Source organism: Pristiophorus japonicus, chromosome 4, assembly GCF_044704955.1.
Source record: "Pristiophorus japonicus isolate sPriJap1 chromosome 4, sPriJap1.hap1, whole genome shotgun sequence".
NCBI classification, from domain to species: Eukaryota; Metazoa; Chordata; class Chondrichthyes; family Pristiophoridae; genus Pristiophorus; species Pristiophorus japonicus.
In genome coordinates, this window is record NC_091980.1 from 232,066,548 (window position 1) to 232,080,478 (window position 13,931).

The following is a 13,931-nucleotide window of genomic DNA, read 5'->3' on the forward strand; positions in this document are numbered from 1 at the left end:
CTCTGAGTCCTCTACACAACCCGCTTTCCCACTAATCTTTGTGTCATCTGCAAATTTTGTTACACTACACTCTGTCCCCTCTTCCAGGTCGTCTATGTATATTGTAAACAGTTATGGTCCCAGCACCGATCCCTGTGGAACACCACTAACCACCGATTTCCAACCCGAAAAGGACCCATTTATCCCGATTCTCTGCTTTCTGTTAGCCTGCCAATTCTCTATCCATGCTAATAAATTTCCTCTGACTCCGCGTATCTTTATCTTCTGCAGTAACTTTTTGTGTGGCACCTTATCGAATACCTTTTGGAAATCTAAATACACCACATCCATCGGTATACCTCTATCCACCATGCTCGTTATATCCTCAAAGAATTTCAGTAAATTAGTTGCACATGATTTCCCCTTCATGCATCTGCTTGATTGCACTATTCCTATCTAGATGTCCCGCTATTTCTTCCTTAATGATAGCGTTAAGCATTTTCCCCACTACAGATGTTAAACTAACCGGCCTATAGTTACCTGCCTTTTGTCTGCCCCCTTTTTTAAACAGAGGCGTTACATGAGCTGCTTTCCAATCCGCTGGTACCTCCCCAGAGTCCAGAGAATTTTGGTAGATTATAACGAATGCATCTGCTATAACTTCCGCCATCTTTTTTAATACCCTGGGATGCATTTCATCAGGACCAGGGGACTTGTCTACCTTGAGTCCCATTAGCCTGTCCAGCACTATCCCCCTAGTGATAGTGATTGTCTCAAGGTCCTCCCTTCCCACATTCCCATGACCAGCAATTTTTGGCATTGTTTTTGTGTCTTCCACTGTGAAGACCGAAGCAAAATAATTGTTTAAGGTCTCAGCCATTTCCACATTTCCCATTATTAAATCCCCCTTCTCATCTTCTAAGGGACCAACATTTACTTTAGTCGCTCATTTCCGTTTTATATATCGGTAAAAGCTTTTACTATCTGTTTTTATGTTTTGCGCAAGTTTACTTTCGTAATCTATCTTCCCCTTCTTTACTGCTTTCTTAGTCATTCTTTGCTGTCGTTTAAAATTTTCCCAATCTTCGAGTTTCCCACTAACCTTGGCCACCTTATACGCATTGGTTTTTAATTTGATACTCTCCTTTATTTCCTTGGTTAGCCATGGCTGGTTATCCCTTCTCTTACCGCCTTTCTTTTTTACTGGAATATATTTTTGTTGAGCACTATGAAAGAGCTCCTTAAAAGTCCTCCACTGTTCCTCAATTGTGCCACCGTTTAGTCTGTGTTCCCAGTCTACTTTAGCCAATTCTGCCCTCATCCCACTGTAGTCCCCTTTGTTTAAGCATAGTACGCTCGTTTGAGACACTACTTCCTCACCCTCAATCTGTATTACAAATTCAACCATACTGTGATCACTCATTCCAAGAGGATCTTTTACTAGGAGATCGTTTATTATTCTTGTCTCATTACACAGGGCCAGATCTAAGATAGCTTGCTCCCTTGTAGGTTCTGTAACATACTGTTCTAAGAAACAATCCCGTATGCATTCTATGAATTCCTCCTCAAGGCTACCCCGTTCGATTTGATTTGTAGGTTGATATGTAGGTTAAAATCCCCCATGATTATTGCCGTTCCTTTTTCACATGCCTCCATTATTCCCCTGATTATTGTCCGCCCCACCGTGAAGGATTATTTGAGGGCCTATAAACTACGCCCACCAGTGACTTTTTCCCCTTACTATCTCTAATCTCCACCCACAACGATTCAACATTTTGTTCATTAGAGCCAATATCATCTCTCACAACTGCCCTGATATCATCCTTTATTAACAGAGCTACCCCACCTCCTTTCCCTTCTTGTCTACCTTTCCGAATTGTTGGATACCCCTGTATGTTTAATTCCCAGTTTTGGCCACCCTGTAACCACGTTTTAGTAATGGCCACCAAATCATACCCATTTGTAATGATTTGTGCCGTCAACTCATTTACTTTGTTTCGAATGCTGCGTGCGTTTAGGTAAAGTGTTTTAATACTAGTTTTTAAACCATGATTTTAGTTTTGACCCCTCCTGCAGCCCCTTTATATTCATACATATTGTCCCTTCCTATCACCTTGTGGTTTACACTTACCCCAGTGCTACTCTGCTCTGTTGCCTCCTGCCTTTTGCATTCTTTCTTGGTGTTCTGTTCATCTGAGCTCTCACCCACTCTAACTAGCTCAGAGCCCTCTCCTAGGTTCCCATCCCCTGCCAAGCTAGTTTAAAGCCCTCCCAACCGTAATATCAAAACCCCCCGCGAGAACATTGGTCCCGTCTCTGTTGAGGTGTAACCTGTCCGACTTGTACAGATCCCACCTTCCCCAGGAGCCCTCTCCTGGGTTCCGAATACTCCTCGCATTGAGGCACCGAGCTTTCATGCTTGCCTTTTTATTACACTTTGACCCTTTAGAATTTTGCTGTACAGTGGCCCTTTTTGTTTTTTGCCTTGGGTTTCTCTGCCCTCCACTTTTACTCATCTCCTTTCTGTCTTTTGCTTTTGTCTCCATTTTGTTTCCCTCTGTCTCCCTGCATTGGTTCCCATCCCCCTGCCATATTAGTTTAACTCCCCCCCAACAGCACTAGCAAACACTCCCCGTAGGACATTGGTTCCGGTCTTGCCCAGGTGCAGACCGCCCGGTTTGTACTGGTCCCACCTCCCCCAGAACCGGTTCCAATGCCCCAGGAATTTGAATCCCTCCCTGCTGCACCACTGCTCAAGCCATGTATTCATCTGAGCTCTCCTGCGATTCCTACTCTAACTAGCTCGTGGCACTGGTAGCAATCCCAAGATTACTACTTTTGAGGTCCTATGTTTTAATTTAGCTCCTAGCTCCTTAAATACGTCTCGTAGGACCTCATCCCTTTTTTTACCTATATCGTTGGTACCAATGTGCACCACGACAACTGGCTGTTCACCCTCCCTTTTCAGAATGTCCTGCACCCGCTCCGAGACATCCTTAACCCTTGCACCAGGGAGGCAACATACCATCCTGGAGTCTCGGTTGCGGCCGCAGAAACGCCTATCTATTCCCCTTACCATTGAATCCATATAACTATTGCCCTCCCACTCTTTTTCCTGCCCTCCTGTGCAGCAGAGCCAGCCACGGTGCCATGAACTTGGCTGCTGCTGCCCTCCCCTGATGAGTCATCTCCCTCAACAGTACTCAAAGCAGTGTATCTGTTTTGTAGGGGGATGACCGCAGGGGACCCATGCACTACCTTCCTTGCACTGCTCTCCCTGTTGGTCTTCCACTCCCTATCTGGCTGTGGACCCTTCACCTGCGGTCAGACCAACTTGCTACACGTGCTACCCACGTCATTCTCAGCATCATGGATGCTCCAGAATAAATCCACCCTCAGCTCCAATTCCGCAATGCAGACCGTCAGGAGCTGGAGGCGGATACACTTCCCGCACACGTAGTCGTCAGGGACACAGGAAGTGTCCCTGAGTTCCCACATGGTACAGGAGGTGCATATCACGTGACCGAGCTCTCCTGCCATGACTTAACCCTTAGATACACTTAAATTGGCAACAGCAATGCTAAAGTTTACTCACTGTTACAGAAGAGAAAAAAGAAAAACTACTCACCAATCACCAGCCAATCACTTACCCCCTTGGCTGTGATGTCACCTTTCTGTTTCTTTCTACTTTTTTGCCTTCTCCCTGTAGCTGCACAAGCACGTGTCTCCACGTACCTCCGCGCTGCTCCCGACTCAGCGACGCACCTCCCGACCTCGCGGCCTTTTATAGGCCTCTCCACGCACCTCCGCACTGCTCCCGACTCAGTGACGCACCTCCCGACCTCGGGGCCTTTTATAGGCCTCTCCAACGGACTCACGCTGCTCCCGACTCAGTGACGCACCTCCCGACCTTTTATAGACCTCACGAACGGACTCACACTGCTCCCGACTCAGAATGTGGGAGGCCAGCCAGGAGTGCATCTAGAGGTAACAAAGGCATCGATGAGGGTTTCAGCAGCAGATAAGCTGAGGCAGGGACGGAGTTTGGAGATGTTCCAAAGGTGGAAATAGTCTTAGTGATGTCGCAGATATGTGATTGGAAGCTCATTTCAGGACCAAGTATAACACCAAGGTTACAAACAGTCTGGTTCAGCCTCAGACACTTGCTAGGGAGAGGGATGGAGTTGGAGGCCAGGGAATGGAGTTTGTGGTGGGAAACGGAGACAATAGCTTTGATCTTCCCAATATTTAGTTGGAGGAAATTTCTGCTCAGCCAGTACTGGATGTCAGACAAGCAGCCTGACAATTTAGAAACAGTGGAGGTGTTGAGAGAGGTGGTGGTGAGGTAGAGCTGTATGTCGTCAGCGTACATGTGGAAACTGATGCTGTGTTTTTGGATGTTGTTGCCAAGGGGCAGCATGTAGATGAGAAATAGGAGGGGGCCAAGGATAAATCCTTGGGGGACACCAGAGGTAACTGCACGGGAGTGGGAAGAGTAGCCATTGCAGGTGATTCACTGGCTACGATTAGATAGATAAGATGGAACCAGGCGAGTGCAGTCCCACCCAGCTGGATAATGGTGGAGAAGTGTTGGAGGAGGATGGTGTGGTCAACTGTGTCAGAGGCTGCCGACAGGTCGAGAAAGACGAGGAGTTTACCTTTCTTATTGTTATGTCTGTAATGTACTTATAAATGACTCCACGAGGCAATGTGTTATACTCAAGCTATAGTGACCTTGGTCCTTTATTCCTAACTCTAGAGTGAGGCAGCCAAATGGTGGCTATCCTTTTATACAGCCCCTGCCACCAGGGTAGGAAACCCCGGTCTCCACCAGTTGCACCCTCTAGTAGCGCCAGCATAGTATATACACTGTGTAAACCTTATTGATAGTACATCAGGTAAACAAGTCTCCATATTATGCAACGATACAGTGAATACACAGAGAGTATATCTATAGTTTGCATATATAACACTCACAGTCCCATAGAATGTCATTTGTAACATAGATGAGAGCCGTTTCGGTAAAGGTTTAGCATAACTTCCTTGCTTTTGTACTCTGTGCTTCTGTTTATAATGTCCAAGATCCTGTATGCTTTTGTAACAGCCATATCAACTTGATAATCCCTTTCCTCAGAATCCTTCACTATAACGACAATAACAATAGTCATACAAAAAATACAAACTGCAATGAAATACGTACTGTGTAAACATTAGTATTTTTTAAATGTTTATTAATTAGATGCTTTAGTTAACTTAAAGTTTAAACAAACGTAACTTTAAGTTAAACTAAATTTTGGAAAGAAGATAGCTATCCAAAATGCGATGTCAGTTATGTGTGTAATTTGACTTAATAGTTATGGTTTTAATGGTGTAAAACCAAATGTTTTAGCATTAAAACGTTAGTGGAGAGTCAGTCTGAACAAATAACATGGCAAAGAATTAAAATCGTATTTCCAATTATCTTTTTGAGAAATTCAGCAGGGTTTAATTAATTCAAAATAGACTGGTCATTACTCATGTTGCTTTAATAGGAAAGGAACTTCATAAAATACCCTTAGCTGATAACTGTTGAAAGATGATCAGGATAAATTAATCACTGAAGCCTGTTAAGGAAAATGTATGAATGTCATTCCTAAGGAAAATAAGCAATATTGTGGACTACTCCCTGCTTTTTTCAAGGAAAATTTTAAAGAATTTATTGTCCTTCATTAGCTTTGAAGATCTTAGGCTACGGACTGTTCATCCCTCAACTAATAAAGTTTTAACTTATCACCTTTTGCTTATTAGTCTGATATGTCAGTTACTGTTTTTTTAAAGGAAATAATTGTAGAACTCAGATATATTACAACTAAGTTTCAGATATTTGAATTGTTTTAAAAATTGATTGAAAATAATAAGAGCAAAAACATTTGTTTACATGGTAAATATTTTAAATTTTCTTTTTAGTCAGCATGTCATATCTAATACTTAGCGATTTTATTTTTTTAATAGGCAGCCACTATGTGCTGTTCAAAATTGGCTTAATTTTGACACTGATCAGCAGCTATTCTCCAAGAACCAGTACAGTTATAGTCCCACAGGTAACATACTGCAATGTCTATTAACTGGCAGATGCTTCTGCCAAACTCCACTAATGTCTGTCTTTTAGAACTGTACATTACTGATTAATTGTTTATTTATGTTAGGAGGCTTTTTATCACAGTAAAGAGAAAATGCAATGATAATACTGTATGTTGTTGAATTAATTTAGAAAAAAATGCTTTTGAAAATACAAAGTATCTTCTCTAAGTATTTATTTAGAAAGCTCAATGTACATGTTGGTGAAGATGATAATTCTTACATATTAAATGATAGGATGATAAATGTCCAGAATATTCTTTGGTTAAGTGGTGAGAAGCCCTTTAAAATGATTTGATTTCAAATGAATATATGTCATTCCTGATTACCTACAAAATCAGCTGTAAAGTATTACATTAGGATCTGCAAAATGCTGTACCTTATTCAACAGCCTTCAAGTGTCTGCATCTCTTTAATATTTCTCACAGTAAAGAGAAAATCTCTTTAAGGCTGCATGCTTGCAATACTTTACATGACCAATTCAACTTATTTCCTGTACAATGGCTAGGTTGAAAAATTCAGCCCTGGCCTTGGGTTGCAGCTGACATGCTTTAAAGTTAAAGAAATGTGGTCGCAAATGGCGATAAAAAATGTTGCAGTCTTTTTAAAGTTTCAAAAATAATTTTGAAAAGCTTTCAGTCTCTGCAAAGGCTGAATGGGCGAAAGAAGTGATAGCTGAGAATGAGGCGCCCATTGGGGCGGATTTTCAGTTCCTCGCTGTTCTGTTTTTTGCCCCGGAGTGGTGGCAATGGCGACGGTGAGGTGTTCTGGCCGGGTGGTCAGCCTCCAGCGCTCCGCAGCGATCATCGGGTCTGATTTTGCAGCGGCACGGAGCAGCACCGCCCGGAAGAGCTGCGCCGATGTGCAATGCCCCTGGTTGTGACACTGGCGCGAGTTTTGACTGTTGCCCGACCCGTACACCTCGAAGCGCGCCCCGCAGTGAACGCCTGGAAAGTCAGGCGGTCCAAGGATAATGACAGCGGAGAGGTAAGTAATGGACTCCTAAGGTAAGTGTGATTATTTGTTCTTTTAATTATTTTGCAATTTGTGTTGTGGCGTGGGCAAAGTTTTGGGAATGTTTTTGCGGCATTTTTGAACATTTTTTCCCTCGGGCATCTCTCGGAGCACTCCCGACCTGGCTTTATAGCTCGGGAGTTTCCCATGCTAGCACCCAAGAGAGGCGTACAACGCCTCCCTTAGCACTGCGTCCCCTGACTCAGGGCCGCACTTTACCCACCCCGCTGGTATTACCGCCTCAAAAACATCAAAGCCGAAAATCCAGCCCAGGGTGGAGTTACAAAGCAGACTCTGTGGGCAAGTGACAGAGCAGCACTGCCAAGATCAGATTAGGTTAGTTCTTTGATGGGATTCACTGGAAACCATTTGCCATTGTAATCCATAAAGCAATGAGCTAAATAACTTTCCAAATGTAATAACACATTTAAGACTGAAGGAACCATGGATGAGTAACAAACTAATTAACCCTTTTTCTTGTCTGTACGAGCACAGAAGGCAAGTCTTTCTATATTTTCTCCAAGTGAAAGTGTATAACTGAAGCATGTGATCTATCATTAAGATTCAGCTAGTACTTAATCTGCATCAAATTTGTAGTCAGATTAACAAAAAGGAAAATATATATTTTTTGCTGCCAATAAATATATAATATTATAATACCTGTATATAGTGTGCATTTTTCTGTATTTGTATTAAAAACACTAAAGGTAGTACCAATGACATATATCACATACTTTCAACTTCAATCTCATTATTTGTTGATATTATCCTTTCGTATATATCATGCACCCTCTGCCGCTTTAAGCCTAATGGTATACAAGTGAAATATTCACCACAGATTATATATTGTAAAGAATAACAATGTCTGGCAGGAACTTTAAGCCAACTTCAGGATTTTGCTGACATTCCTAAATGTCAGTCTACTTATCACATCATCAGAACCAGCCTGGAGTGATATGCCATACAATATTTTGCTCATTGACACCTGTTAATAAATTGTTACACTTTCATTTTGTTAGGTCTCACATCTCCGACATACAGCACTGCTACTCTTTCTGACTTTGCATCACTGTCTGCAACCTGCCGATGGAAGGATATTTACATTAGGGCTTGTCACCTAAATCAAAACTGGGCATTGGGCAGATATACAGTTTTGCCTTTACTTCGAGGCCATCAAGAAAGAGTGAATTGCCTCGACTGTGATGGTGAGTAATATTCAGCAAGAGCAGAGAATGTGAGATAAAAAAATTTAGATTATGAAAAGAACAGCAATGTTTTTTTTTGCAGGCATTGACTTCTACAATTTTATATACACCAGTCCCCCTCATGTACCTTGACTCAATGGCCATTATTCAGATGTGAACCTAGACTGTGAGCATTAGCTGGTTATTCAATCACAATGACAATAAGAACTTGCATTTATATAGCACCATTAACATAGAAAAATGCCCCAAGGTGCTTCACAGAAGCGTAAAGGGAAAAATAAATGGCAAGCCAAAAAAAGAGATTTTGGGAGGAGTAACCAAAAGCTTGATCAACGAGGTGTGTTTTAAGACGGCTCTTAAAAGAGAAGATGGAGGAAATGAGACCTGGATGACACAGACACTGGTTGGCAAAGGGAAGGGATGAGCAAGAAGCCCAAGTCAAAGGAATGGAGATTTCTGGGAAGAGGTGGGTTGTAATGTAAGAAAGTTACAGTGATAGGGAGGAGCGAGGCCATGAAGGGATTTCAACACAATCACAGGGGCATTACAGGCAAACCAAATTCTGTCCTTACCTGATCTTTACACATGCACTTCCGAGAGTGATTGCTGAATAGAGACCAGGGATAGAAATGCAGGAAACAGCATCAACCCCTGTACATGGCCTTCTTCGACCTCACAAAAGCCTTCGACACTGTCAACTGTAACGGATTATGGAGCATCCTCCTCAGATTCGGCTGCCCTCAAAAGTTTGTCACCATTCTCCGCCTGCTCCACGATGACATGCAAGCTGTGATCCTGACCAACAGATCCACCACAGACCCATTCCACGTTCTTACTGGGGTCAAGCAAAGCCGTGTCATCGCACCAACGCTCTTCTCGATCTTCCTTGCTGCAATGTTCCATCTCACCCTCGGCAAGCTCCCCGCTGGAGTGGAGTTAAATTACAGGACAAACGGGAATCTGTTCAACCTCCGCCACCTCCAGGCCAGGTCCAAGGTCGTCTCATCCTCCATCATCGAACTACAGTACGCAGATGACGCCTGCGTCTGCGCACACTCGGAGGCTGAACTCCAAGCCATCGTCAACACCTTCACCGAGACGTACAAGAGCATGGCCTTACACTAAACATCCGTAAGACAAAGGTCCTCTACCAACCTGCCCCTGCCGTTCCCCTCTGTAACACAGGGACAATTGTAAGATCCCTACCTGTGTCTGGGCTGAGATGAGCAATGTGGCACAGACTGAGGATTGAAAATGGGATCTCACTGAGCTCTATGGTCCAGTTACTTGCAGGATAAACTTGTGACACCATCAGGTGAGCAAGCAGCAGTGTTCTCTTTGGAAATGCATATCAGCAAACAAACAACCAAATATCTGCAAGAATATTGAGACCACTAAATACTTTTGTATTTTATTTCAAAAAATTGACACTGGTATATTAAATATTAGCTAATCAGTCTTATCTAGACCATTGTGCACTTTCAGAAGATTTAGCTAGCTAGTAGTCATCAAGATCCACAGCGTGGCTCTGGACAAAGTGGACACTTTCCATACCTCGGGAGTCTATTATCAGCAAGGGCAGACACCGACGATGAGGTTCAACACCGCCTCCAGTGTGCCAGCGCAGCCTTTGGCCGCCTGAGGAAGAGAGTGTTCGAAGGTCAGGCCCTCAAATCTGGCACCAAGCTCATGGTCTACAGGGCTGTAGTGATACCTGCCCTCCTGTATGGCTCAGAGACATGGACCATATACAGTAGACACCTCAAATCGCTGGAGAAATACCACCAACGATATCTTTGCAAGATCTTGCAAATCCCCTGGGAGGACAGACGCACCAACGTTAGTGTCCTCGATCAGGCCAACATCCCCAGCATCGACGAACTGACCACACTTAACCAGTTTCGTTGGGCGGGCCACATTGTTTGCATGCCTGACACAAGACTCCCAAAGCAAGCGCTCTAGCCGGAACTCTTACACGGCAAGTGAGCCCTAGGTGGGCAGAGGAAACGTTTCAAGGACACCTTCAAAGCCTCCTTGATAAAATGCAACATCCCCACCGACATCTGGGAATCCTTGGCCAAAGACCGCCCGAAGTGGAGGAAGAGCATCCGGGAGGGCGCTGAGCACCTCGCGTCTCATCGCCGAGAGCGTGCAGAAAGCAGCGAAAAGAGCGTGCGGCAAACCAGACTCCCTAACCACCCTTTCCTTCAACCACTGTCTGTCCCACCTGTGACAGAGACCGTAATTCCCATATTGGACTGTTCAGTCACCTAAGAACTCACTTTTAGAGTGGAAGCAAGTCTTCCTCGATTTCGAGGGACTGCCTATGATGATGGTTACAGATTATAAAGCTTATTACAATTATACACTGATAACTTCTTAATAATTGAACTTAATGGCCCCAAGTTTCCACATGATTTGCTCCTGATTTTTAGGAGCAACTGGTGTAGAACGGAGTATCTTAGAAATCGGAATTCTCCACATTTAGTTTCCTCCAGTTCTAGTCAGGTAGAACAGTTTCACTTTGGAACAGAATTTCTTTTCAAAAGGGGTCGTGTCCGGCCACTGACGCCTGATTTCAAAGTTTCGTGAGTGAAAATGTACTCCAAACTAACTTAGAATGGAGTAAATGAAGATTTTTGTACGCTTGAAAAAACCTTGTCTACACTTTAAAAAATCAGGCGCAGGTTACAAATTAGGCGTAGGGAACGAGGTGGGGGGGGAGGGGGGGGGGAAGGGAAGTCATTAAATTCTACAATCAATCCTTAGTTATACTTATACAAATATTATACAAATAAATCCAACCTGAATAAAAATTTATAAGCAAAGAAAAGATTAAATAAACCATGTTCCTACCTGTGTGAAAGTACTTCAGGCAGGCCTTTCAGGCAGCGGTGTGGCGTCAGTGTCTCGACGGCAGCGGCAGCAAGCAGCCTTCGAGCTGAGCTGCAGTGCTTGAGGCAGGCCTTTCATGTTGGAGACAGAGGCAGCAGTGTGGCGTCAGTGTCTCGATGGCAGCGGCAGCAAGCTTCGAGCTGAGCTGCAGTGCTTGAGGCAGGCCTTTATTCTCTTCGTGGCTGACCGCGAAGAAGCAGCACCGGACCGACGTGAGGCCATTCGGCCATGAGATAGCAGCAGCGTCAGTGGCTGGCCGGCAGCCGAAGAATCAACGCAGGACACACGCAGCTCATTAAGGTTCTTGAGGCCATTCGGCCACGCTTTAGGGGCGCGTCAGTGGCTGGCCAGCAGCCAAAGATACAGCAGCAGCCTTCGAGCTGTGAGGGGGACTGAGGCCATTTGGACAGGGAGAGGCAGCCACATAGACAGTTTTATATTTAAATTTGCAGAATGGATGCTGCATTGTCAACACCACATATTATGCAATGGTTTGTCATCAATTCACTGCATAAGAGAGAATTGATTAGAGCTCACCGCACCAGGAACGTCGTAGCCCTTAGGTTGATGGGCAGGAGACCTTACCCACGTCGACAATATCGAACCAGGCACTCGTACCTGGACATGAGCGAGGCTGATTGTGTGAAAAGGCTGCGTTTCCGCAGAGAAGTTGTCACTGAGATCTGTGATATGGTGAGAGCAGATTTGCAGCCCAGAAGCAGAAGGACAACTGCCTTGTCTGTTGAAGTGAAGGTAACAGCTGCACTTTCTTTCTATGCCTCGGGATCGTTTCAGGCTACAACTGGAGATATGTGTGCCATCTCTCAACGTGCAATACATGCCTGCGTTTACCAGGTCACGGCTGCACTTTATGCGCGAAGGAATGACTTCATCAATTTCCCAATGACCGCACAATCGATCCATGAGAGGGCTGTGGGCTTCTTCAGGATTGCCGGCTTCCCAAAGGTACAGGGCTGCATTGATTGTACCCACAAAGCCTTGCGAGCACCCGTGGAGGAATCTGAGCAGTACCGAAATAGGAAAGGTTTCCACTCTATCAATGTGCAGCTCGTGTGTGATGACAAGCAGCGCATCATGTCAGTCGATGCGAGATACCCTGGCAGCACCCACGATGCGTTCATCCTACGCGACAGCGTTCTATCTGACATGTTTGAGCAGCAGCCAGAAGGGCAGAGCTGGCTACTGGGAGAGAAAGGGTACGGCCTGACCACCTGGCTCATGACGCCCATACGCGTGACACGGACAGAAGCTGACTGTCAATACAACATGGCGCACATTGCGACGCGCAGCATCATTGAGAGGACCATTGGCATATTGAAACAGCGATTTCGATGCCTGGACCATTCCGGAGGACAGTTGCAATATACTCCTCAGATTGTCGGTCACTTCACTGTTGTGTGCTGCATGCTTCATAACTTAGCCATCATGAGGCAGCAGGAGCTGGTAGTGGAACCCGAAGACCGACATGAGGGTCCAGTGCATGATGATAGTATTACGGAAGACCAGGATGTGGATGATAACGACAATCAGGAAAGCATGCAAGTGCCTGAGGCCGGAGCACGAGGTCGGAGGAGGGCCGTCCATCGTGCCCCTTTAACGATTGCTCGAGACTTGCGCCAGCAGCTCATCCGTGAATGCTTCAACTACTGATGCCTGAGGGCTCTGCGACCACTTTTGCATATGGACATGTTTATTCTTTGCAGTTGTTCCTACGTTGTGTTGTGTTAATGGAACATGAAACAGTTTTAATGAAAAAATATTTTATTAAAAGATTAATGTCACTCTAATAAAATATTTGTTGTATCAAACTATACTTTTTAATATGACTCTTGAAGATCACTTAAAAACTTTAAGATCACTTATAAACTTGTAAAGTTACAAAAGTTACAAAACACTTTCTATGTGAAAAATTTTACACTCTAAGATCACTTACACTTCAAGATCACTTTTTAGATGCAAAATTAAATAATTTACAGAATGTGAGAGCATTTACACTATAAGATCACTTGAAAACCCTGAGATCACTTATATGTTGTAAAGTTACAAAACTTACAAAACAGTTTCATTGTGAAAATTCTTACACTCTGAAGAACACTTAAACTTCAGGATCACTTTTTAGGTGCAAAATTAAATAAGATACAAAAAAATGTGAGAGCATTTACACTATAAGATCACTTAAAAACCATAAGATCCCTTATAAGTTGTAAAGTTACAAAACTTACAAAACAGTTTCATTGTGAAAAATCTTACACTCTGAAGAACACTTAAACTTCAGGATCACTTTTTAGGTGCAAAATTAAATAAGATACAAAAAAATGTGAGAGCATTTACACTATAAGATCACTTAAAAACCATAAGATCCCTTATAAGTTGTAAAGTTACAAAACTTACAAAACAATTTCAATTTGAAAAACGCTACTACAGCTACATCAAGAACAAAACAAAAGCAGCAAAGAAAGGCTGCAACCATGTCTCATCCATATCTCAGTGAATGTTCACTTCCTCATGGGGGTGTCATTTGATTGGCTGGGCTGTGTGCCCTTATTGCAGCAGCTACCTCAACCAGGCCCTCCCTGACGGCCTGTGCCGACACTTGCATGCCCTCCCTGATGGCCTGTGCCGACACTTGCATGCCCTCCCTGATGGCCTGTGCCGTAATTTGCATGCCCTCCCTGATGGCCTGTGCCGTCGATTGCACTC

The 13,931-nt window shown here is 44.1% G+C and overlaps 1 protein-coding gene across 5 annotated transcripts in view; it reads left to right on the forward strand.

The window, feature by feature from the left end:
• LOC139263300 (F-box/WD repeat-containing protein 7-like) overlaps positions 1-13,931 on the forward strand; it is a 237,005-nt gene that overhangs the window by 156,525 nt on the left and 66,549 nt on the right. For all 5 annotated transcript variants that reach the window (XR_011593087.1, XR_011593085.1, XR_011593086.1 and 2 more), the window contains 2 exons: positions 5,971-6,059; positions 8,130-8,315. Coding sequence is in view for 2 of the 5 variants with exons in the window: in XM_070879149.1 (XP_070735250.1) it covers positions 5,971-6,059; positions 8,130-8,315 (275 nt within the window). In the remaining 3 variants the exon portion in view is untranslated. The remainder of the gene's footprint in view (positions 1-5,970; positions 6,060-8,129; positions 8,316-13,931) is intronic.